This window comes from Pavona decussata, unplaced genomic scaffold (genome assembly GCF_977016875.1).
Source record: "Pavona decussata unplaced genomic scaffold, jaPavDecu1.1 SCAFFOLD_186, whole genome shotgun sequence".
NCBI lineage: Eukaryota > Metazoa > Cnidaria > Anthozoa > Scleractinia > Agariciidae > Pavona > Pavona decussata.
This window is the reverse complement of record NW_028145595.1, coordinates 980782-1007129: the sequence shown is the minus strand read 5'-3', so window position 1 is coordinate 1007129 and position 26348 is coordinate 980782. Positions and strand designations below refer to the sequence as shown.

Here is a 26348-nt window from a genome sequence, read left to right as displayed (position 1 = left end):
CCAAACCGATTTGTTGGTACAAATGGCTAACAGCCCTTTCTTTCTTCTTGGTTTAAGATTGCTTGTGCCGAATCCCCGCCCGACGTTCCCGAGAATCTCAATCCAGCGCTTCGAGACGTGTTACTGAGGTGTCTTGAAGGCAAACAAGAAGAAAGACCATCGGCCATGGATCTCCTTAGACATCCATTGTTCACACAAATGTAACAACAGTTCTGCTTTAAAGTGAAACCAGCCATAAACAAGGAAAGTACTACTCAGTATTAATTGTTACTCGAAAGTTGGAATCACCTTTGTATGGGATAATGAACAGTATCACAGGATGGTACTGCTCAGTGGCTTTCATTTGAATGGTCACACTTTAGGATTTCATCCACAGACTGAAAAGTTAGAACCACCTTGTACAGCATAATAAACAGCACCACAGGAAAGTACTGCTCAGTAGCTTTCATTTGAATGGTCACATTGTAGGATTTCAGCCACAGACTCAAAAAGTTAGAACTACCCCGTATAGCATTTAAAACAGCACCACAGGAAAGTACTGCTCAGTAGCTTTCATCACTTTAGGATTTCATCCACACACTCAAAAAGTTAGAACTCCCTTTTACAGCATAATAAACAGCATCTCAGGAATTTCATATAATTGACCACAGACGTAAACAATAGAAATAAGAATATTAGGATTTTAGTATTTAACCACTATAATGTAAGTATTTGTGGGTATTGCTGTACGTTCCATACTTATCAGAGCGGTTTTCGATCGAGTGTCGTAAAACCAAAACCAAAGTAATTACTCTAAACCAATCACAACAGACGGAAACAACAAAATGAACCAATCAGAACTCGCGAAGTAAATACTTGTAACCGGCGCCAAGCGCGGGAAAACACATGTGAGCGAGGCACGATTGGTTTTGGTTCTGCGTCCTATTGGTTGAGCAAATGGCGCGAACTTTGCCAACCAATCACAGAGCGCAGTAAAGCAAAACCAAAACAAACGCGAAATAACTTTCGACGCTCAATTGAAAAGCGCTCTAAGCCATAAGCAGTCGTTTTGTATATCGATCTGTATATAACGTTTCTTAACTTTTATCCCTTTTTAACCGTTCATACCGTTTGCTACCAAAAAGAAACGAGTTCAAACACGGAGGAATTTTAGATGATATTTTCATGGAAATTCTTTCAGACCTTCCCTGCTATTTCTGATGAAGGATATTATGAACAAATCTCCTCTTGAATCAAGTGCTTCGTAGCACAACCATATTATCCCTTGTACATCCATACGTTTATGAAGATAAGGTATTTTCCACAGTTTCTACGTATTCTTGGCCACGTATCTTTCCTTTCTTAACATAATTTAAAGAATTCAAAAGAATTTTAAGAGTTAAAAATAAACACCTAAATAAGTGTGTTTCTTAGACGGTTTTTAAAGGAAATAGTTGTAAAAGTGAACTAGTTTTATATACTTATAGGTTTTCATTTTATTAAAACAATAGGCTCAAAGTCTACTAAGGATTCTCAGTGTAACTCAGAAACAGAATGTTAGGAAAACTCGTAGTCTGAGTGATCGGTAGACCCTAGTCGGGCAATTTCTTTTACGTCAATTTCAAGATGGCGGACACTTACTGTGACAGACTGGTAACTAACAAAATGACACTCCTGTTAGCCTAATTTAGCGTAGGTGGCTTGAAGTTAGCCTTGATATTTGTGGTTAGGATATCTAGCCAAAAAATTACAAAATTCGGTAGCCAGTCGTCGGTAGTCTGGTGGTGGAAGGTTCCCGCTTGGGAATCCGACGACCCGGTTTCGACTCTTCTTGGGGTCATCTCTTTTCCTAACATAAGCAAGTAGAAAAAAGTAGCAAAGTTTGATTATGGTATCCGCCATCTTGAAGAGGGCGTAAACAAAAAATTACCTGAGTCGGCCTGTTTTGAAGGTCGTAATCGCCTCAAAAATTCATTCTTAGCTTTTAAGAAAATCCAAAGTTTGTTCGGCCAAATGTCAACTCGTAATTTCGTTAGGCTGGGGAACACTCATAACAAAAACTTTACACTTAGCGTCGTTTTCATAATGAGGTTCAAAGCAACTCGGAAATGGTCTAATCGTCGGGTGCCACTGCCGAGTTACGACTCCTCGACCACGCTTGTAAAATATTCAACTGGTCTGCCTCCAGCCAGTTGAAATTCTTCATATGTTGTGTTCATTTGTAATATTTGTATCAGTTGTTAGTGTTTCATTATCCCTGAAATGCCTTCTCGTGGAGAGAATAATTTAAGTTATAATATACCTTGGTATTAAAGGGGCAGTGTCAGCTATTTATGTTACTTTGAACAGGCAGAAAACTTGTTTGTATCAATGGAAGCGTTAAGCAAGAAGTTCCGCTATAAAAGGGCAAGCGCCTCCTTCATTTCACTCCTTTGTGGGCGTGAGATGCAAATTTAGGCGCTGTTCAGTCGTGGCAAGTTGTTGACTCAAGTGTCCTCTGAAAAAATATACCTCAATATTTTATAATATCACCACAGCAATATAAGATATCAAGTTCTTATTTGTTTAACAAGGGTTATTCTAAAAACTAAGCCAATTTTATCAGTAAAAGCCGAAGAAAAAGACACATGTTGTTTGTCAGTTGTTTACGCTCTCGATTGACAACTGAAGCTGATAATGGCCTGGCCAGGCCCCTTTTATACTGGAATGTCCTGTTTAAAATAATGGTTCGGTTTTGTTAACAATCACCCTACTATTACACAAAAACTAGTGTTAGTTATCTTTGGTTGCTGATGGCCAGGATTGAAGTGGATTGCAACTTGAAAAAAATAGCTTTTCAATTTCTTTCCTTGTTTTGTGGAGATATCACTAAAAGACGTATTATAGTTTGTTCTTCCAAGGAGAGATCACTTTCAAATATTTTCGTCTTGGTGTTCTTAAAGTAATTTGATGTTAGAGAAAAAGTACTTTGTCAAATAATTGAGCAGTTTTGAGCAAAATATAGAGAAATCTCCTTGGAAGTGCCCCTTTGAGTTGAGCCTGTTGTAAGCCACCTTCCAGAAGACCGCAAAACTGATTAGAGATAGTCGCTTGCAAGAGATCTCATATACAGCCATTTCACTCGATTCGAAAATAGACGTTCGCTCATACAGGTTCAAAAGACTTTAAATCATTGTTTTATACAGTCAAAACCTGCATAAAAGAACAGCATTTTTTTCAAATCTAAAGAGGTTATTATAAAAGAAGTTAGAAGCCATTTAGGATTTTAAATAGGTTATTTTCAACCCTTGTTCCCTTGAATCCCCAGTATTCAGTAGTGTAGCAGCGAAATAATAACGTATGACGTCATGAAATCCAAAATGGCGATGCGCAGGAAACCTTTTTAGCAAAAATAGGCGATAATAAACTCCTGTTGTGTTCGATTATGAAATAGTTTTCATGTTTTCCAAGGAAATTTGAAATTAGCCTGCAGTTTCAACAATTTAACGCCAATTTGTCTCAAGAGTCGCACTTTCTTTTCACGATGTTTCCCGTACAAATCATCTTTGCAAATAAGCCCGTTTCAATTTTCAGGCGACAACACTTTCTAAACTGTTGAGGTCTGAATGACATATGTTTGGTTCTTCTATGTGGGTTTTTACTGTACAATTCCATGCGTTGTGTTCTTTTCATGCCATTAATACAAGTTGTCCAAATAATCGTTGAATAAACAGTAGACATTTGAGAAAAAATTCTCCATTTTACTCTAAATAAAGCCCTCTTCTAAAGGAATTCCTTCATTTACAAGGTCGCAGCTGACTCGAGCCTGGCCTATCATCAACTAATTTCCAAACCAACGTTTCGTGGTACAGCACCACAGTTTTCTACCCTTTGAATATTTTTAAACGATGTTCTCAGTTTCTTTAAGGGATCTCTCTTTTGATGCACAATTGTGCAAAATTGTATCTCTCTCGGTCCCAAGCCTCACACAGGTGGCTTGGCTCGCTCCATAAGCGCGATTAAGCCAGGGAACGAGGCTATGCAGTTTTATCCCCACGTAACATCGAACCGCTTTGTTTTTAATTTTCAATAACACTGTTGCAAATTAACTAAAATTGAACTTTATGTTCTGATTCTTTTGTGCAACAAACGTAAAATGCCATCTGAGACAACACAACATGTACTCTTTCTAAGGGAGGTGGTCAAAGCAGGACCCACAAAACCGCAAAATAGATGGTGGTCTCTGCCTGTACCCCTCTTCCTCAACCTCAAAAGATGGTGTCTTAATTGCATAGCCACCCCTCAGCTCCATCCAGCAGTAAAATATGACAGTGAGATTCAAACCTCACTTTTCATGTTTATCCAGCAATGCTGACTGTGTCAACTCAATTTTAAAGCCAATAAAATTTTCCATTAGATAGGTGGTGTCTTCGATAACCATCCTTACCCCAGACAACGTGAGTTCTCTTTGAACAAACTTGTTATGACCAGTTCCCTAAGTAAGTTAAAGCTCCGTTTTCATTATAACAGTACGGTGCTTTTCCCTGGATTTGGTTTATTCTTTTGTACCCCTCGAAAATAGCCTTCAAGAATTACTTTCTTATTTTTAAACATCGGTAAGGAAAAGGCAAACTTAGATAAAAATTAAGAAGATGGTCCGGTTTTGTATCACAGCCATATTTTGATTATCTTCACCCAAAAGCACATCGTTTTTTATGCTGTTTTCAGTAGGTTAAACTCCTTTGATTTGACAATAATTATTCTGAAAGTTGCCTCAAGGAGTTGCCCGAACATTTCCGAAATTTTCCGTTTATTTCCGAAAATTCTCGTTGACTGCCAAAGGTTTCATTCGCACGATTCTCAAAACAATCATTTTCTTCCCCCAAAGAAATTTATAATAAATAATTACAACTTCAGATCCACCGATCTCAAGTGACTCGATCGTTTACAGTCAATTCAGTTTACATACAAATTAAAAGGTTTTAGTGGTATCTTGCTAGATGAGAGATGGGAAGATCCTAGCAAGTCGTAGGGACAAAAAAAAAACATGGCGGCAGCCAGGCGTTCGGCTGCTAAAGAACGAAAAATTTTCTTTTTCTCCTTCCCGACTTGGTAACCACCCCGTCCGAAATTTTCTGCATGTAAGCCAAACGAAATGTTTCGCCTTCTAGTATCTTCCTTCCTCATTGCTATCATTTCAAACCACAATGATCAACGCCTTTCACGATATGATAATTTATCTTTCCCGTAAGTGTTTAAGGAAGTTATACCCGGGGCTACCGCCTATCGCGTTTGCAAGTCAAGGTCATGTTTGGGAAACCAAAATAAACTAATCCGTGCAGGTGCTGTATTATATTTCAGGATATGTAAACACAGGTTTGATTAGTAAATATCACGTTTTGAACCAAACGTAAGTGGCTTTATAGAAATTGTTTCAAAAGACCTCTTTTAAGCTGTCATTCGGATTCCAACAGCTACAGTACACGAAACGAAAATTAGGGTTTCGATTGCTGATATTTTTTATGCAAATTAAACCATCTAGCTAAACACCAACCCGAAACATTATTCAAAGTTACCTACTTCAGGCACTGACAAATGCCGCTTAAGTGCTATTTTTCTTTGCTTTGGGGTTGTTTGCAAAACAAAGGGAAATAGTCAACTTGACACTCCTCAAGGCGATCAGCTTTGGGCTTACAACACGCAATATTGGTACCACATTTTGTCAGTAACGTTATAAAATTAACCAAACCCAAATAGATAAAAATTGAAGTGAATTAGAAACAGCGTTTAGCTTAAACGGGTAGATACGGTGAAAATTAGTCAAAACAGAAACTCCTCCTTCAGAAAGTCTGAGCGAAGGATTGTATTGAGTTAAAATTATTTCTTTGGAGATAAGCCAAAGGTATTGTATGAAAATGAAATTTCACGATAACGCTAAAAAATTACTGTTATTCCTGATGTACGTGGTCGTGATTTTTGCCGCAAATAAATATTTCATTTTGTGTCATCTCCAGTTTCGCAGCTCGAATTTTTCGTGACAGTTCCGTGTTGTGCGCGATTTAGGACAATTGAAAATAATGACGCAATTTAATGGGGATTTCCCTCGTTCATCAGAACAAGCTTCAGTAATTAATACACTCACGAAAATTCAATATTCAAGAAAATCACGAGGCCACTTTGAAGTGTTTTTAGAATGGTAGAGTTCCGGTCTTGATCAAGCAGTGATATGATACTATCAACCTACGGCTATTGACAATATTTGGATATCGCGTTTTGAACTCCGGTAATAAGTAAACAAGTTTTTGTTTACTTCACCCCAGTGTGATACATTGACATTGTTGTATTTGCCACAGGCCAAAAATACCTTAAATTGAGTTTCGAATGGTCCACGACCCAGACAAGCAAAAGTCGCCATAGCAACAGTATACGGCGACAGTCACGAACATTCATGACGTAAGACGAAATCGACGTTGGCCTTGAAACTCAATTTATCCCTCTGAATTCTTACCTGCAACAAAAGATATCAAGATAAAACCTAATGCATAAAAACGTCTGTGTTGCAGGAACACTGTCATGTGATGTTTTTAAGAGAACGGCAATTGAACAAAGCCGAAGGAACGAAAAACCAAACTCGAGGTTTTTAATAAACAGCACCACAGGAAAGTACTGCTCAGTAGCTTTCATTTGAATGGTCACTCGTTAGGATTTAACTCTTGTTCAAAGGGTAGCGTGTCTTGAGATGATGCGCTGACCTTGATAGAAGGACCTTTTGTATATTATTGTACCACCAGCTCAAAATTACCCGTGCGTTTTGCTTGTAGGTACCCTGCGCGCAAGGATACCATCGATCTTCCTAGAAAAATCTTTTTTCTTTTCTAGGAAGATCGAAGGGATCTTTGCTCGCAGAGTAGTTTGTAAGGAATTTTCACCAGGAAGTTTATTTCAGACCTGACATTACTGAACTGCATGCGCGCGTGTTCAGTGCCAGTAAGGAGCTAAACTGTTGGTTGGTAACGTACTCCCAGAATTTGAACGGTTATCCGAGAGGGATCAAGCAAGAGGCTTTAATCTCATACTAATAGCTCTGAAATCTGAACCGCAGCAAATTACGATTCTGATTACACAGCCGGTTTGCACTTCCAAAATTTGGTTGGTAGGGGAGGGGTGGGTGGTGATTAAGTTAATTGAAGTGTTACGTTCTTATAAATAACCAAAACGAAGATCACGTAACCCGCAGGAAGTCGCTTCATTCAATGACGCAGCGACCTTGGCAGTAGTTTGTATAAATAATTACCACGGTCATGTATTTGCCATTTTGCTAAGCCCGCACGCAACGACAGGAAGGAAACTGCACGGTTTGAGAGACATCTAAACAGTTGTTTGAACGAGAACCAGAACGCAAGACGTTTAAAAGGTGAGTTTAATATTTATAAAAAAAAAACGTACGCACATAGAAAGGATATGGAAAATGCGATTTTATGTTTTAAGCCTGGTGAATAAATGGTAGATATGTTTCTTCAGTGAGTGACACAGGCGAACTTTAAAAATGAAATCCGAGTTCTCTCTACAGGGGTCAAACCTATGGCCTTACTATTACAAGTTCGGATGTTCTACTACTGAGCTACAGGAGACTCGAGAAGGCTGGGCCAGCACTTGTTTTTAGTTTTAAAAACCGGAACAGCTAATTCGCAGAGGCAACCGCATGTTATAAAACGAGCATTAATGTCATATGCGGCTAAATGTGAAGGATCATCATATGTGAAGTTTCAACAGATAGCTAGGAAACAACAAAAGTTAGCTAAGATCAAAGAAGAGTTTCCTTACTAAGAAATGAGCGTGAATTTTGGCGGAATGTTACTGACCATGGAACAGCCTGACCCATTTTGAAACTCGAATTATTTTTAAAAGAGAACTCTCTTTTGGTTGAAAGAGGAAAAGTGGTTGGTAATTGGTCGCCAACGAGCGAGAAACCCCAAAATTAAAAGAGAAAGTGTTTTAATTAAATAAGCGTGGTTGAGTACCGGAACAAAAGGAAATCAGTGCTTTTAATGAAACCAGAAATTTTTTACAGCACTTAAGTAAATACTTTCTCTGAAACAGCTGTCTAATAGTGGAACAAACGTTCAGTCCCGAGAGTTCAAGGTCTTTGAAAGCGCATAGTAGTCACGCGACAAAAATTGGCTGGTGAGAGTTTAAGCTCGTGTCAATTGTAAAAACGTTTGCACAGATTTAAACTTCACAAATGTCGGTTAAGCGGCAGTAACAGCATTTTCAGGGTTATTGTCTTTTCCGAGTTGTTTTGAACCTCGCGTGCACCGCAAACGACGAAAATTATGAAAATTAGCTTTCATTATTCATGCGCAAATTTTCGTATGAAAAGCTTTGCAATTAGCCTCGCTTTCATAATGAGGTTCACAATAACTCGGTAATGGCAAATTCTGTAACTCTTCTACAGTCCTGTGTTAAATGAATTTTTTTTTTTTGTTTTGTCTTGTTTTATTATTTTTATTTTTATTTTTATTTATTTATTTATTTTATTTTTTTTTTTTTGCAGAGACTCAAAGAAATCAAGTTCAACATGTTCGTCAAAGACGTGCTTGAAAGAACAAACAAATCAAAACCACGGGACATGTTTACCCAGCACATGCGTTCAGAGTGCAGCCAGGCTGCGAGAGAGCTGCGTATCATTGGCGACTCGCTTGAAGCACGGTTTCACCGTACAGTTCGCTTGGAAGCAGCTCACCAAGAAAATAACTGGAGAATCTGTCTGGAAAATATCATAACCTGGGGACTCATCAAAGGACTCTTATTGCAGATGTAGTTTACTTTTCGTTCCCTTCAGCGAAGATCTTATTCTGATGCCGTATAAGGACTAGAACAGAGAGTAGCACTGGACACGTGATAGATTACGTCATTGCATATGTCACAGATCAGAACACGTGAAAGACGAATGGGCACGTGATAGTCCATAAATTGAGAGTAAACAGTTAAACATATATTTAAAAGAATAGCCAGCCGGTCTGTCTCCGTCCATTTGGGATTTTTACTCATGCTATTCCCAATTTAAGTTATTTGTTTGTTAAGTTTAGAAGCTCGGCTTCAAAAGGACCTTGTGCTATAAACACGGCCGAGGATAAATAAAGGTTGAATTGCATTGCGCATTCTTCCCTCGCACAATTTCTTACGTCATTAGCGCGCGCACGTTGAAACAAAGTATGTTTTCCTTGATGCTAAGCCCAGCCAAATACCAAATGGTTTATTATTTTTTCCTAAACGAGTATCGTGACCAACCCTTTTTAACTCGTTTCTTTAACTTAGCTATTATCCTCTTTATGTTTAAAAATTTGTAGAAAAAATTGACAATAGTGAAATGAGTTATTACCAGAAATATGAGCTTGCCCACCACTCGTGGGCATAAAATAGTAATACTGAGAACTCGCACGCAAGGAACGTTTTGGATCGATAATGCTTCATATTTTGCTCCCTTGCCAATAAATTCATCTTTAATTGCTGGTTATGCTTCATACATTTTATGTATAACGTTTTTCTAAGTTCTACCTTATCGATGAAACTTCTTTTACCACCAGACATGGCAATAATTGATCAAATAAAGTCATTGTTGAAAGCGGATTGTGGTTTTGACGTATGAGATTATGAATTAACATATTCATACAAAGAATGAGAAATCGTTGTCCAAATTTATCAAAAAATGCTTTAAAGTGCTTCAAAATTTGCTGAAGCTGACTGGAAAGTAGATGGCTCACGAAACCTTCAAGGATCATGTGTAAGAGTTGACTGTGTTTAGCAGGACTTTCGACAATAGTGAAAGCAATGTTTCCGGCTAAGATGCGTCCTCTTCGAGGGAACTTAAGCAAGGACGGCAACGAGAACACCGCAAAACAATAGGTTTAATGAGTAAAAACAATGGCTCTGCACGTGCATTCTATGTTTTGGTACATTTTTTTGTCGCTTTGTCAGGGCGTTATTTGCACTTAAAAATGATTTTTAAGGGCGTTTTTCGACACGCTGAGTTCCCTAGGGACATAAACAAGTGAAAAATGCCAACTTCAAATTTGGTCATATTTTGACCAAAAACCCTGAACTAACCCCTTAGAAAAAAGTCAATTTTTGGACAAAATACAATTCTTTTAAAACTTTTCAATAGTATCAGTGTGTCCGAAAACGTCCCATGAGACACATCTTAGGCCACCCAAGGAACCAGGGCAAAGAAATAGCCAAAAAAGATGAAGTCAGGGTGAGAGATAAACAGAAAATTCTTTGTCAGGGGGTTAATTGCACTTGTAAATGATTTATAAGGGCGTTTTGCGACACGCTGAGTTCCCTAGGGACATAAACAAGTGAAAAATGCCAACTTCAAAATTTTGTCATTTTTGATCAAAAACCCTGGACTAACTCCTGAGAAAAAAGTCGATTTTTGGACAAAATACAATTATTCTTTTAAAAGCTTTTAATCGAATCAGTGTGTCCGAAAACGTCCCCTGAGACATCTTTTAGGACTCCCAAGGGACCAGGAATAAAGAAATAACCCACAAAATATTAAGTCAGGGTAAGAGGTAAACAGAAAATTCTTTGTGGGGGCGTTATTTGCACTTGAAAATGATTTTTAAGGGCGTTTTGCGACACGCTGAGATCCCTTGGGACATAAACAAGTGAAAAATGCCAACTTCAAAATTTGGTCATTTTTGACCAAAAACCCTCGATGTCGATTGTCGAGTTTTCGACAAAATACAATTATTTTTTTAAGAGCTTTTAATCGAATCAGTGTGTCCGAAAACGTCCCCAGAGACACTTTTGAGGCCTCCCAAGGGACCAGGGACAAAGAAATACCCCACAAAAGATGAAGTCAGGGTGAGAGGTAAACAGAAAACTCTTTGTGGGGGCGTTATTTGCACTTGAAAATGATTTTTAAGGGCGTTTTGCGACACGCTGAGATCCCTAGGGACAAAAACAAGTGAAAAATGTCAACTTCAAAATTTGGTCATTTTTGATCAAAAACCCTGGAGTAACCCCTTAGAAAAAAGTCGATTTTTGGACAAAATACAAATATTCTTTTAAAAGCTTTTAATCGAATCAGTGTGTCCGAAAACGTCCCCTGAGACACTTTTTAGTCCCCCCAAGGGACCAGGGATTCATCGATCGTTATTGAATCGATAAAAATTATCCTGTTTCCATGGAGGGAGCGTTTGATTGTGACTCTGTAAATGTAGATTTTAAAGGCGGCAATGAAATGATTTGTTGACAAACACTGTACAAGAGAACAAAGAGACTGCATTATGATTTTCTTCCTGATGTTATTGTTCGATTAACCGGGTTCGATTACAAACGTAAATTATTTTTCCTTTTCCGGGTTCTCGACTTCAAGGTTGTCGTCTAAATTCTTTCTCTTCCTTTGTTCCGTTGGTTTTGAAACCACGTTTTAACCTAAGAAATATGGGGAACAAGAAGAATTTAGATTACGAGCCCGAGGGCGTCTTGAGGATTTGTTCATATCTTTACTCAAAAAATCACGAAAATCTTTCCCTTTAAAGACTGGGTGAAAGAGAGACGAGCGTGCTATTGTGTTACATCAGCAAATAAATAAAACAGTGGATTAATCAACCAGGGATCTATATCGGATTTCAAATACAACACACGCTGAGTAAAACTAAAAGTTTCAATAAAATCGATAGCCCTGATTCAAAAATCGATAATTATCGATTACTCACAACGAAATCTTTTATTGATTTTTATCGAATTTCGAAAAAATTAATCGATTTTTATTGATTGTTATCGAATGCTATCGATTATCGATGTTATCGATTGACTACCCCGGGTTTAGCTTAATTTCGTACCCAGATCTTCTTACTCTCCCGAAAAGTGAGAAGGTCTGGGTACGAAATCTTGCTTTGAGAAACTGGGCCACTTCATATTGCAGTCCAAATTAAGACATTTTCTGAGCTAACGGTTCAAGTCAATTTAGCTTTTCCACTTCAGCTGCATTAAGCAACTTCATTCTCAATGTCAATGCTGGAACAAGGTTATCGTTACGAATTTCCTCAATCTCGTACCCAGAGTACTCAGGCTTTTTGGTCAGCGGGTAGGCCCCATGAGAGACTCTCTCCTTGCGACCAACCGCTGGCCAAAGAGCCTGAGGACTCTGGGTACGAGATTGGAATTTCCTACAAATGCGGGCCGGTGACGCAATATCCAAAGACTCAAGCACAGCTCTTTACTAAGCGCCGACTACCGACGAAAAGCGTCGACTATTCTAATCGGTTTTCGTACAACCGGTCGGCTCCTCGGCTGTGGGATCACATGCAGTCATTGAGATCATGACGTGAGGAACTTGGGGAGAGGAGGGTGGATGGCAGAATAAGCTTTTAGTCTGATGTAGCTGTCACAATTCCATATAACCAGCCCACGGCAGGAAATTGTCCCTTCACTGAGATTAGAGATGACATGCGTGTTGAATCGAATGACACCAGCGACCTTGGCAATGGTTTAGTGGGTTTAAATAAGAACTACTGTCAGTGTAGTGCACAGTCTGCAGTTAATACAAGCCATTGACGAGTGAAGGGAAACTGCACAATTTGAAAAACGCTTGAACTGTTTTGGAGGCAAAAGTTAAAAGAAAGAAGTTTAAAAGGTGAGTTATTTATGCAACTGTAAATAAGTTTTTTTTACGTTTCTGATAGGAATAATCGAGTTTCAACAGCTCGCAAAATTAGCCACTTGGAAACTATTTAAATGTCATCAGCATGATTAATTTCAAGGGCTATTAAAAATCAATGGGGTTTGACACAGGTGATGAATGCTAGCGAGGAGATCACCAAAGCTATCTTAAGAAAGAGAAAAGTTTCCCTACTGAAATAAGTGTGAAATTCGACTCAAGGACAGCTTTATCGTGAATTCTGGCTTAAGAGTTTGGACATTGGAACATCCCTCAAATTAGTTGAAACAAAAAAAAACCCCTTTTGGAATTAAAAAAAAGCAGTGGGCGTGTACGTACGAAAACCATTAACATAAAAAAAAGATAAATGTCTTCGCGGGGGATTAATTAGTGGGTTATTTAGCTAGTTTTTTTATATATTTATTTACAAGCATAACTCTGAACTAAGAGCTCAAGGTCGATGGGAGAGCTTGGCACTGAAGTCGGCTGGTGAGAGTTTGAGCTCAAACAAGGCAAGAGTTCGGTTTGTTTTTGATTCGAATAAAAATTTGGGCACTTTAAACATCAAGAATGCCGGCTATACAGGAAAGACAAAATAGATGTTTCTTGTTGAACAACAATCTTCCAAACCTTCATATGATAAATAACGTTTTATTGTTTACAGAGACAAAACCGAACCAAGTTCAACATGCTTGTTAAAGACGCGCTCGAAAGTATAGACGAATCAAACACACAAGACCAGCTTACCCAAGACATGCGTTTAAATTGCCTGCAGGTTGCGAGAGAGCTGCGTGTTGTTGGAGACGCTCTGGAAACGCGTTTTCATCGCAGTTTACACTTAGAGGCAGTTCACCAAGAAAATCACTGGCGACTCCAACTTGAAAATTTCAGAAATTTGGAAATTTTCAAAGAACTATTATTGCAGATGTTGTTGAATCTTCTCATTACCTGGAGAGACTAGAACCAAGATTAAGCTCTGACACGTGATTGATTACGTGGAATTACAAATACGCGAATTATCACATGAAAGACGCATGGATATTGCATAGCTATTGAACAATTAATCATGAAAGCTTGCTCAATACAGATGTAAAATGCTGCAACGGCATAGTGACTGTTGTATTGGACATGAATTTTTACATGTTAAAAAATTAGGCATGCATGTATTATTAAATAAAAGCTTGTACAATATAGGTGTAAGTCCCGCCACAGCTGAGAATCGTGAGATCACTGATTTTTGGAAGCATCCCAGATAGACGTAGGCGTTCTTTAATTGTTTTATTTCCGGGCTTCACACAAAGCGCGTGTCACGCAGTTTCACGCGACAGTCTTGCTTTGGGCTTTAAGTTTCAGTTTTGCCACTTCATGTCTTTTTTTTCTTCTAAATTTAGGAAAACTTTCTGTAGTTATCTGATTTTAAGGTTGAATAGTTGATCTTTCTTTCTCGTCTAGCCCTATTTGTAAAATACCAATTTTCCTCAATTTTGTACGCATTTTATTTAATTTGGGGGCCATAATACTGCAAGTAAAAATGTACAGAGTAAACATGTATTTATTAATAAACGTTTGTTCAAAAAAGATTTTAAATTCTGCCAAAACTGATGTTTTGCGAATAAAGGAAAAAAAGAAGAAACAAGTGATACATACATGAGCGTGAGCATAGGAGTTAAGCTTTTAGTAAAACAAACAAACAAAGAATCCAAGCAAGTAGAAAAGATTTTCGAGGGATCTCAGTGTGTCGCAAAACGCCCTTGGGAATCATTTTTAAGTGCAAATAACGCCCTGACAAAGAATTTTCTGTTTATCTCTCACCCTGACTTCATTTTTTGTGGGCTATTTATTTGTCCCTGGTCCCTTGGGAGGCTTAAAAACATTTGTATTTTGTCCAAAAATCGACTTTTTTGTAAGGGGTTATTCCACGGTTTTTGGTCAAAAATGACCAGATTTTGAAGTCGACATTTTTCACTTGTTTATGTCACGTCCCGAAGGATCTCAGTTTGTCGCCAAACACCCTTGGAAATCAATTTCAAGTGCAAATAACGCCCTCACAAAGAATTTTCTGTTTATCTCTCACACTGACTTCATCTTTTGTGGGCTATTTCTTTGTCCCTGGTCCCTTGGGAGGCCTAAAAAGTGTCTCAGGGGACGTTTTCGGACACACTGATTCGATTGAAAGCTTTTGAAAGAATATTTGTTTTTTGTCCAAAAATCGACTCTCTTGTGAGGGGTTAGTCCAGGGTTTTGGTCAAAAATGACCAAATTTTGAAGTCGACATTTTTCACTTGTCTATGTCCCTAGGGATCTCAGCGTGTCGCAAAACTTCTTTGGGAATCATTTTTAATTGCAAATAACTGCCTGACAAAAAATTGTCTGTTTACCTCTCACCCTGACTTCATCTTTTGTGGGCTATTTCTTTGTCCCTGGTTCCTTGAGAGGCGTAAAAAGCTTCTCACGGGACGTTTTCGGACACACTGATTCGATTGGATGCTTTTAAGAGAACATTTGTATTTTGTCCAAAAATCGATTTGTTCCTATAGAGTTTGTCCAGGGTTTTTGATCAAAAATGACCAAATTTTTGAAGTTGGCATTTTTCACTTGTTTATGTCCCGAAGGATCTCAGCTTGTCGCAAAACACCCTTGGAATTCAATTTCAAGTGCAAATAACGCCCTGAACAAGGATTTTTCTGTTTATCTCTCACCCTGACTTCATCTTTCGTGGGCTATTTCTTTGTCCCTGGTCCCTTGGGAGGCCTAAAAAGTGTCTTAGGGGACGTTTACGGACACACTGATTCGATTGGAAGCTTTCAAAAGAATATTTGTATTTTGTCCAAAAATCGACTTTTTTGTAAAAGGTTAGTCCAGGGTTTTTGGTCAAAGATGACCAAATTTTGAAGTCGACATTCTTCTCTTGTTAATGTCCCTAGGGATCTTCGCGTTTTGAAACACTCCCTTGGGAATCACTTTTAATTGTAAATAATGCCCTAAATAAGGATTTTCTCTTTATTTCTTACTTTGACTTTATGTTTCGTGTGCTATTTCTTTGTCCATGGTCTCTTGGGAGGCCTTAAAAGTGTCTCAGGAGACATTTTCGGACACACTGATTCCATTGGAAGCTTTTCAAAGAATATTAGTATTTTGTCCAAAAATCGGCTTCTTTCCAATGGGTAAGTCAATGGTATTTTGCAAAAAATGAAAAAATTTTGAGGTCGGAATTTTCAACTTGTTTATGTCTCAAGGGATCTCGGTGTGTCCTAAAATTCCCTTGGGAACCTAGAAAGTGTCTCTGGGGACGTTTCGGACACACTGATTGGATTGGAAGCTTTTAAAAGAATATTTGTGTTTACTCCAAAAATCGACGTTTTTCCAAGGAGTAAGTCCATGGTTTTTGGCCAAAAATGACCAAATTTTGAAGTCGGCATTTTTAACTTCTTTATGTCTCTAGGGATCTCGTCGTGTCGAAACACTCCCTTGGGAATCACTTTTCATTGCAAATAACGCCCTAACAAAGGATTTTCTGTTTAACTCTTACCCTGACTTCATCGTTCGTGAGCTACCGTTCTTTGTACCTGGCTCCTTGGGAGGCCTTAAAAGTGTCTCAGGGGATATTTTTGGACACACTGATTCGATTGGAAGTTTTTAAAAGAATATTTGTATTTTGTCCAAAATCGACTTTTTTGTAAGGGGTTAGTCCAGGGTTTTTGGTCAAAAATGACCAGATTTTGAAGTCGACATTTTTCACTTGTTTATGTCACGTCCCGAAGGATCTCAGTTTGTCGCAAAACACCCTTGGAAATCAATTTCAAGTGCAAATAACGCCCTCACAAAGAATTTTCTGTTTATCTCTCACACTGACTTCATCTTTTGTGGGCTATTTCTTTGTCCCTGGTCCCTTGGGAGGCCTAAAAAGTGTCTCAGGGGACGTTTTCGGACACACTGATTCGATTGAAAGCTTTTGAAAGAATATTTGTTTTTTGTCCAAAAATCGACTTTTTCTAAGGGGTTAGTCCAGGGTTTTTGGCCAAAAATGACCAAATTTTGAGGTCGACATTTTTCACTTGTTTATGTCCCTAGGGATCTCAGTGTGTCACAAAACTTCTTTGGGAATCATTTTTAAGTGCAATTAACGCCCTGCAAAAAATGACTAAATTTTGAGGTCGGAATTTTTAACTTGTTTATGTCTCAAGGGATCTCGACGTGTCCTTAAACTCCCTTGGGAACGTAAAAAGTGTCTTTGGGGACGTTTTCGGACACACTGATTTGATTGGAAGCTTTTAAAAGAATTTTTGTATTGTGTCCAAAAATCGATTTTTTTCCAAGTGGCCAGTGGTAAGTCCATGGTTGTTGGCCAAAAATGACCAAATTTTGAAGTCGGAAGTCGGTATTTTTCACTTGTTTATTTCCCTAGGGATCTCGGCGTGTCGAAAAACTCCCTTGGGAGTCACTTTTAATAGCAAATAACGCCTTAACAAGGAATTTTCTGTTTAACTCTTACCCTGACTTCATGTTTCGTGGGTTATTGTTCCTGGTCCCTTGGAAGGCCCTAAAACCGTTTCTGGGGACATTTCTAAACACCCTGATTCGATCTTTCAAACAGTTGACACTAAAGTTGTAATTTCTCTTATGGTTGTTATGGTTATAATTTATTTGTATATTTATAAACAATTAATATTTTGGCAGGGTATATAATTAATTATTAAAAACTGGATCATTGTATCATGCAATTCCAGGGTTTGATTCCTTAGCGGCCATGATATATGAGCCATTATACCATGCCCGACCATAAATTGTTTTCTGGTTGCCCTATAAAAGGAAATTAGCAAGGCCTACCAATATTACTTGATTGTTTTTAATAAAACAATTATTCCACTCGCACTTGTTGGATATGAGATGATTATAGTCAACTCGGCGTTACGCGCCTCGTTGGCTATCTGTCATCGCATATCCAACGCGCGCTCGTGGAATAATTGTTAAGTAGAAGCCGATTTAAATAGAGCCCTACATTACAACGCAACAGCAAGGACCGGGTTTTTCTTAGCGAAGCTCAGACGTGGTCAATAAACCTGCCGCCTAGATCGATTTCTTGTCTTCTGCTTATCTACTTAAAACGACTCACTTAAAGACGGATATACAGTCTACTGAAATGGCCCAGCTGAAACTCCAAACCTAAATGCGGGACTAACTAAGGCCCGGTTCATACGTCGAATTTCTGCCGTGTCGAATTCAATTCAATTAAGTGCGGCAGAAATGCGACTGTTGATTCAGACGTCGCACTTGTGCCGCACTTAATTCAGAGTCGATACTGCAGTGTCTGTCGGTCAGCAGAAAATATGATAAAGCTAGAGTAGCCTATATGGCGGACGAATATACGCGTGACCAAAATATTCGCCTTACTGTGCACTTCTTCATCAATGTCATCATCAGAGCTGCAATAGCTCTCCTGTAGTACTTCCATGTAGTTTCCTGCGAAGATTTTCTCTTCTTCAGATGAGCTTTCTTCTTCGATGGAATCGCGCGGGTGCCATGACGCCATTTTGGACGGTCAGCCTTTATTTACGCATGCTCAATACATTAACATAATGTATGTAAATGTATGAATTAGATTCAACACGGCAGAAGTGCGACGTTTGAATCGGTGCCGCATTTCTGCCGGATAATGCGATAAGACCAGTCGAACGTACGGCAGAAATTCGGCAGCTGATTCAGACGTCGAATTTCTGTCGAATTTAATTAGTTTAATTGAATTCGACACGGCAGAAATTCGACGTATGAACCGGACCTAAGTGACATTGTTCGTAACACTTTCCTTGTATAAAGCACGGAAAGATCCCAGAGTTTATTCGAGATGCACACGAAAATACTTTCTAATTTTTGTTTTGTTTTGTCTTCTTGACTACTGATATTTCCCAATTTCCTGTGCACGTGGATAAACTAGAAATAGCCTAAAATTCCCCTTATACTCCCCCTAAACAAGATGCCTGCTACACTGGCATTACGCGTGATGCTGGGGCTGATTCATTTATTCCAACTGTATGCTTCGCCGATTGATAAATCTATCCTTGCTAATGGATTAGTCTGAGTCACGACGATCGCGTTACGTTGTTTCCGTTGTGTTACGCTACTCAGGGTTTCAAGGGAAATTGCGGGAATTCCATTGCGATAACGTAAGCTTCTCAATGACCTTTTTCTGTCTGCAATCGTGGTCTAAGACTGTCAAACAAAGCACGATTCCCTCGCCAGGAAGTCACCAATTTCCACCGTTTTAGATGTCGAGTGCTTCTTAGAAGTTATTCTTTCGATTTACCGCTTCAAAATGGTGAAATTTCCGTTTGAAAGCGGCACACTTGAGTCCAGAACATGTTAACAATATGGCGACACAAGTTTAATCCAGTGTTAATTAAATGATGCTTTGACGTCACACAGGTAGGGGCGAGTGGGTCCCCTCCCTCGCAATATAAGCGACAAGAATGGATTTTGATTGGCCTGCTTTTGTTGAAGACAATCAGGACAATACATCCCGAGTAGGAGAGGGGAGAGTTTAATGAATAAATTAATGTACCGATTTGTGTATACGACGAAGAAAAAAAAAAACAAGATGCCTGCTATACTGGCATTACGCGTGATGCCCGGACTGATTCATTTATTCCAACTGTATGCTTCGCCGATTGATAAAACTATCCTTGCTAATGGAATAGTTTGAGTCACGACGATCGCGTTACGTTGTTCCCCTTGTGTTACGTTACTCAGGTTTTCAAGGGAAATTGCGGGAATTCCATTGCGATAACGTAAGCTTCTCAATGACCTCTTCTCTGTCTGCAGTCGTGGACTAAGACTGTCAAAGAAAGCACGATTCCTTCGCCAGGAACTCTCCAATTTCCACCGTTTTAGATGTCGAGTGCTTCTTAGAAGTTATTCTTTCGATTTACTGCTTCAAAATGGTGAAATTTCCGTTTGAAAACGGCACACTTGAGTCCAGAACATGTTAACAATATGGCTCCACAATTTAATGCAGTTTTAATGAAGAAATCAAATGATGCGTTGACGTCACACAGGTAAGGGTGAGTGGGTCCCCTCCCTAGCGATAAGAATGGATTTTAATTGGCCTGCCTTTGTTAAAGACAATCAGAACAATACATCCCGAGTAGGAGAGGGGTGAGTAAGCTTCTCAATGACCTCTTTTCAGTCTCGCGTCGTGGTCTAAGACTGTCAAACAAAGCACGATTCCTTCACTGAGAACTCACCAATTTCCACCGTTTTACGTGTCGGGTGCTTCTTAGAAGTTATTCTTTCGATTTACGGCTTCAAAATGGTGAAATTTCCCTTTGAAAACGGCACACTTGAGTCCAGAACATGTTAAAACAATATGGCGCGACTTAATCCGTCTTTAATAAATATATCAAATGATGCATTGACGTCACACAGGTAGGGGTGAGTGGGTCCCCTCCCTCGCAATATAAGCGACAAGAATGGATTTTGATTGGCCTGCTTTTGTTGAAGACAATCAAAACAATACATCCCGAGTAGGAGAGGGGAGAGTTTAATGAATAAATTAATGTACCGATTTGTGTATACGACGAAGAAAAAAAAAAAGAAATCGACCCGTTTTAAGACACGGTATGCCCCCTCAGGGCATCCCGCGTAAAAAGAAATCGACCCGTTTTTAGACACGGTATGCCCCTTCAGGGCATCCCGCGTAATTAGATAATGAACAAGTCACGTGGTGACCAACTCAAGGTGGCGACGTTCGTCACGGGAGGGCACGTGCAAAGACCGATCTCTGTATTGGACAATTTGATTGGTTGTTACTGCAAGCCATTAGTAACGCTCATTTTATTGTTGAGCCAGCCATCCAAAGGTCAAAAACACTAATTCCTTTCACATTTTATGTGAACAAATACGGCAATTTGCGAGAATATCTTCTTCTTTTTTTCTTTTGTTTGTTTTTCTGAAAACTTGACTCGTATCAGTCATTCCTCTTTCTTCCGTGGTTGTTGAAAACCACGAGATTTTGTGAACACTTGGCGCGCCACTTGGTCAACACATTCCTGCGGTTCTTCCGTGACCTTTCGTAACAGATCTTCGTTATTCCCAAGAGAGAAACGTCGCTGTAACATCTCGGGCCCAGTTGTTCAAAGCCCGATTAAGCTAATCCTGGATTAACAAGAAATTTGGTTCGAGTTTAATTACACATCAATAAAGATTTTTCAAAAAGATATTTGTCCCTCAGTTTTGACGTTGACTTTTCTTTACCACTAGCTTAACATTAGAGCCGGTTTAGAAACAATTTTAACGAGTGAGCAGAAAACTTCGGTTAACTTTTAATCGTGGATTACATTTAATCGGCTTTCGAACAATCGGCCCTAGTAATGTTGTAGACAGTTTTCGATCTGTATAAAGTTTGAAATGTGAAGTGTTTTCGTGATAGAATTTCATGATCGCCATCAAGCGACCGTTATTAGCCAGCATCAAGATACAAATTCTCCTTACCATTCCCAGATGTTTCTTATGGCACAAGGTGGAAAGTTTTGTTTTGGACATCGAGATGTTATCGTTGGTGATCATTTGCTTTATTCTCATAACCTGCCTGTTTGACGAGATAGTGATATTGTAAAGAGAATTTAGATTTTGGTCACAGTTGAGGCTTAGGGGGTTCAAGGCCAACAAAATGATAGTGTCTGTTGGTTGGAGTCATAGATGTGTTTATTTTTCAAGGAGTTCATGCTCATTAGCATTAAACAGTTTAATGCACAATTAAGGAGAAATTGTAAAATGAATCATTCCTTTCACTGACTAAGTTTAAAAAAATAATAATAATAAGCGATTAGGTAACGAGGTGTCAGCAGGAAGTAATATGACTTTTAATCCTATTGACACATTAGATAATCTGCTTATAATGGGTTTAAAATTGGACAAGGCAGACTTGTTAAAGTTGTAACTTAGGTCTTCGGGGATATTGCTATGGCACGTTACCAAAGTGAATGTATTCTGGGGGACGACTGCTTGGTAAATAAAAAGCATCGTTATAAAAACGTTGCGTAAAAAATTTGTCGTTTAATTTTTGTTTTGGCTGTCAATCACGGCACGGATGACGTCTGACGATAACGTTACTGTGAGAGGGTTTGAAGTACGGGAGCGAGGGTTTGAAATCCCAAGAAAGTTTTAAATCCAATGTACGAACACGAGATGTCGTCAGTGGAAAGGTTATTTCTCAGTTGAATTTGAAAAAAAATCCTTTATTACAGTAGTTTGCATCTTTATTTAAGAAACGTTTATTAATAAATACATGTTAACTTGTTCAGTCCGTGGTACAAGTTCATGACCTGTATGAAATAGCCATGCGTCTTTTACAGACAGCAAAATTGCGCACTTTTATTGAAGAACAGAAAAACGCTTATTTGTAAATTCATGTTTAATTTACTATGAAATGCGTCTATCAGTCACGTGTTCAACACGTAATCAATCGTGTGACCGAGACTACGTATCAGCTATTTCTAGTTTGTCTATGCGCACGAGAAATCGCGAGATATAAATATCCAAGGAACTGCGTCAAAATTAAGACGCACTCAGAAGCTAATTTCGGAAGCATCACGGAACAAACCGTGCTTTTGTACAAGGCAGATGTCACGCAGTTTTTACTTTCAGTCACGTATTTAGAGTGTAAGTTCCAATTGGGCCATTTCACTAGACTGCGTATCTGTCTACAAGTGAGTCACTTTGAGTAGGTAAGAGGCAGACCAGAAATCGGTTTCGACGGAGGTTTTTTACTGAGCCACGCCTTGGTGTTTCGTTGTAATGCAGGGCTCTTTTCAAAACCAGATGGTTCCATGTTGAAATGTTGTTTACAAATAGATAATTAAATTAAATATATAAATTTTACCATAACAACGGTTATAAAAGAAATTCGGCCTACTGACACGGGCCATTTTTCCTCAGAGCAATTAATCATTAAGAGAGAATTTAAAGATAAAATCTCAAGCAACCTCACAAAAACACCTAAAAATAGTGTGGACAACAAAATCGGAGCGAAAGAAAAACCACATTTAAGGTTTTAGGACCAAGAAGTTGCATTTATTTACAGCTGTTTCGACAGCGGTTGTCCAAAACAAAGTGTAAAAGCGTACGCGACAATGCCAGAAGGTAGTCTGGAAAATACCCAATAAATTTCAATAAAGGTTTAGCCGGCAGCCATATGCCTCGACAGTACAGCGAAGACTTAAGATGACGGGCAAAATGGATTCTGAGCTCTCATTGAAATTTATTTGCGTTTGTACTTTACCGGCACAGCATCAGTTTTATCTTCCTCTGTTTTCTTAGTAGGTCTGTTGGCACGTTTAAATCTCGCTGTTAGTCTTGTATGATTGACTGTACACTATAGTCATACACTAGTCATTAGTTCGTTTACACAACATTATTTTTAACCTTTTAACTTATACGTTAGTACCTACAAGTCTTGTCATTTCAAGAGTCCCCATTTTCATTGGAGTCTTCGATTGTTTTAGTAATAAGAGTGGCCGACAGCCGAAAACATATCAAAAGGTATGCGCTTTTAAACGATAACACACTAGTGTGGAATTGACTTTTCTGTTTGGTTTTTTCTTTTGTGTGGTATAAACATTGGTATCAACGTTCCCAAGTTCGTTAGTACTTTCGCACATAAAAATCAATCCTACCTCTCGACGCTAATCAGCCTGTCTGTAAGTTTTTTTGGTACGGCTTTTTATTTTGCTTTCTCAAATCATTAATAATTTATGAAGAGAAAACAAAGGAAATCACTACCGTGAAGGAGGTTTGGAAATGTGATCTTAATTATCATAAAATTTTGTGAATTTTTGCTTCGAGTTTCTCCAAGAGTTATCAATACATTGAGAAGCTATATCAAAGACCCAAAGAGTGTTTCCTCTATTTCCAAACACCTCGAAGTTGGTTAAAAAAACTCGGCTGCGCCTCGTTTTTCCAACCTACTTCTCAGTCGGTGTTTGGAAATCGGAGGAAACACTCTTCCTCCTGTTTGATCTGTACAGGCCCGCAAATGATCCCCGGACCGGAAATGATCCCCAATTTGGACCGCAAATGATCCCCGGACGGGAAATGATCCCCAAATTGGACTGCAAATGACCCCCGACCGGATTTCGTCGCCTCATCAATAATTATAGAATGGAATGGACTTGGGAATTTGGACATTGTATTTAAACTTTATACACTTCATTATTTTCTTATAACGCAACAATCATTTTATTCAAACGCTTTGCATGCAAATTTTTTAGTCTAAAAATTACAGTGTAGCTGCTAAGTGCAAATAAAAAGAAAATCAATTGTCCTATAAACTGGAATATACATGTATATTTTTAACTTGTACGATTACAACGCCAAAAATGGGTACGAATTTTACGAAAATCCTTCTTTTTAATAGCGCTAACAATTCGAAATGAATCTTAACAGTACAACCGAAAGGCCGTTAACTGGGTAAAATATTTTTTTTGTTATTTCTTCGATACATCTGTGAAACCCAAGATCAAATGAGAACCAGAGGAGACGAGAATTTAAATACTCTATGCAAACACAACAAAAATTTAAGGCGGGTGATTGATGACTTTAGCAAGTTTTTAAAAAAAAAAAAAAAAAAAAAAAAGAAGACTGAAATTAAATTGCCTGTTTAATGATGGTGAATCTCACCCGCTATCGTCGCCTTTTATTCTTAGTCGGATCTTAGTCTTAAAGTACCCGTGTGTTAATTTTATTTAATTTCTCACCTGAATTTACGCGTTTCATCCAAATCGAATTTTTTTTTCTCCGAACTTCTTTGCGGTATGTGTTGATTCATACACAAATAAAAATAAAAAACAATAATAATAATAATAACGCAAGGGCACTTTAAGCATAACTATCTAAGTCGTCCAAAATTGATTTCATCGTGTAAATATGTTAATATCATTTCGGGCTAATACGACTCCCAGTCTTTCTTTAAACAATTTTCGCAAAACACACTGTCGTCGGCAAAGACCTGCATGAGTCTTTACTTAAAACATACCTCTTTTTTCTTTTCAGGCGTCTTTTCAGTTCTTGTCAGATTTGTCATTATCTCTTACACCGTAAATACTGGGAAAAAAAGCGAAAGCAAGCGCAAGGGGAAACAGCAAATTCAACCACGCCATTTTCCCACAGTAACCTGGTTTAAATTATGAGCTCTGTTCACTCCAAATAGCTGTCGCTTTCGCAAGTGAGGATTGTTTCCTTGTTCTCACGCCTCCAAAAAAAAAAAAAAAAAAAAATCCCATGTGCACAGGTAGTCTCAGCTCAAGCTGTGAGCGATGATCATCTTGTGACGGTCTCTTGTGCAATAGCAGTCACGGCGCAAGTATGGGAATGTTCTCCCATACTTGTGCCGTGACCGCTATTGCACTTTATAATCAGGCCTAGGAAGTAGAAATACTGTAAAGTTCTTAGAAGGTATGTCATTTTTATTAACAACTTTACAGTATTTCTACTTTGTAAACCCGATCGTAAATATTCCCATACAAACTGTCATATTTTCGCAGTGACAGCTATTGCTCAAGTGATAATCGCTCACAGCTTGAGGTTGGGCCACCTATAAGCGTATGTTGGACTGTCGAAAGGGTTCCGATAAAGTTTGTTAATGGCACGACCTAGATCAAGGAGAAAAATTCAATTTCGTTTTAAAAGAGTTAAGTATCTTATCTAACATTTCTAAAACAGAGTTTTAAAATATTGAAGCAATAGCTAATTGCGAAGGAAAATGTATTTTCAAATCAAAGGTGTAATAATCTCCGAGACTGACACGTTAAAATCAATAGCTTTTATGTTTTGTCCAAAAATTAAATATTGCCAGGTTAATTTTGTCTTTTGGCAAGCACGTTTACCGGTTTTTATCGTTGTTATAAAAGCCTGAGGAATTTGTGTTTTCCTCATATATCCGTGAACTGACGTGGAGTCCAGGACATTCCTTCGTTTTGCGGTACGTTTTATTAGAATCACTTCCGGTCCGGGGATCATTTGCGGTCCAATTTGGGGATCATTTCCCGTCCGGGGATCATTTGCCGGCCGGGATCATTTGCGGGCCTGTACAGATCTATTACTTCTCAACTCCCCACGATGTAAATGTATTGACGCAGTGAAAGTCCTGCTTTTCTAGAGTTTTCTCTATACGTAAGAATTTCAGACATGACAACTAGGCTTGTCTTCTCGTCGTTTCTTTAATTTGTACGTGAGTAGAGAGAAACGTATTAGTCGCGGACTTGTCTTTTCAACCTTTCTCGCTACAAGTTTGATAGTTCGCGTTTCGCCCTTCTATCAAGTGACCGGCATTAGCTTGCCTTCTTATCTTTTCTTTGAACATTTAAAATTATGTTCGTTCCTAACCAATCATGTTTTCTCTATTTTACTCAGTAAAAAAGTTAAGACGTTGGTAAGCAAATTGCTTTGTCTTCGTAACTTTTTTCTGCACATTGGTATAAAGGGGTATAGCTAGAGTGAACACAGTCTACACTCGTGTACTCCTTATGGAACGGTAAGCGATTCACTATATATCGCTGTAATTGACTTCGTTTCCTAACGCTAATCCAGAGAGTTTTCTTCTCGCTCGTTGAAAATGGGAATCAAAGTTCACCCCAACCGTTGGGTAAGTATCTCGTACCCAGATCTTCTTACTCTCCCGAAAAGTGAGAAGGCCTGGGTACGAAATCTTGCTTTGAGAAACTGGGCCACT

At 38.6% G+C, this 26348-nt stretch overlaps 1 protein-coding gene across 2 annotated transcripts in view; it reads left to right on the top strand.

Moving 5' to 3' along the window:
* The window catches only part of LOC146462578 (mitogen-activated protein kinase kinase kinase 1-like), a 145519-nt gene that overhangs the window by 15029 nt on the left and 104142 nt on the right, over positions 1 to 26348 (top strand). Inside the window, exon 17 of one of the 2 annotated variants that reach the window (XR_014857109.1) lies at positions 58 to 428. Coding sequence is in view for 1 of the 2 variants with exons in the window: in XM_085085520.1 (XP_084941646.1) it covers positions 58 to 204 (147 nt within the window). In the remaining variant the exon portion in view is untranslated. Of the gene's footprint in view, positions 1 to 57; positions 515 to 26348 lie in introns of those variants that run through there. The other variant, XM_085085520.1, reaches the window with a different exon arrangement.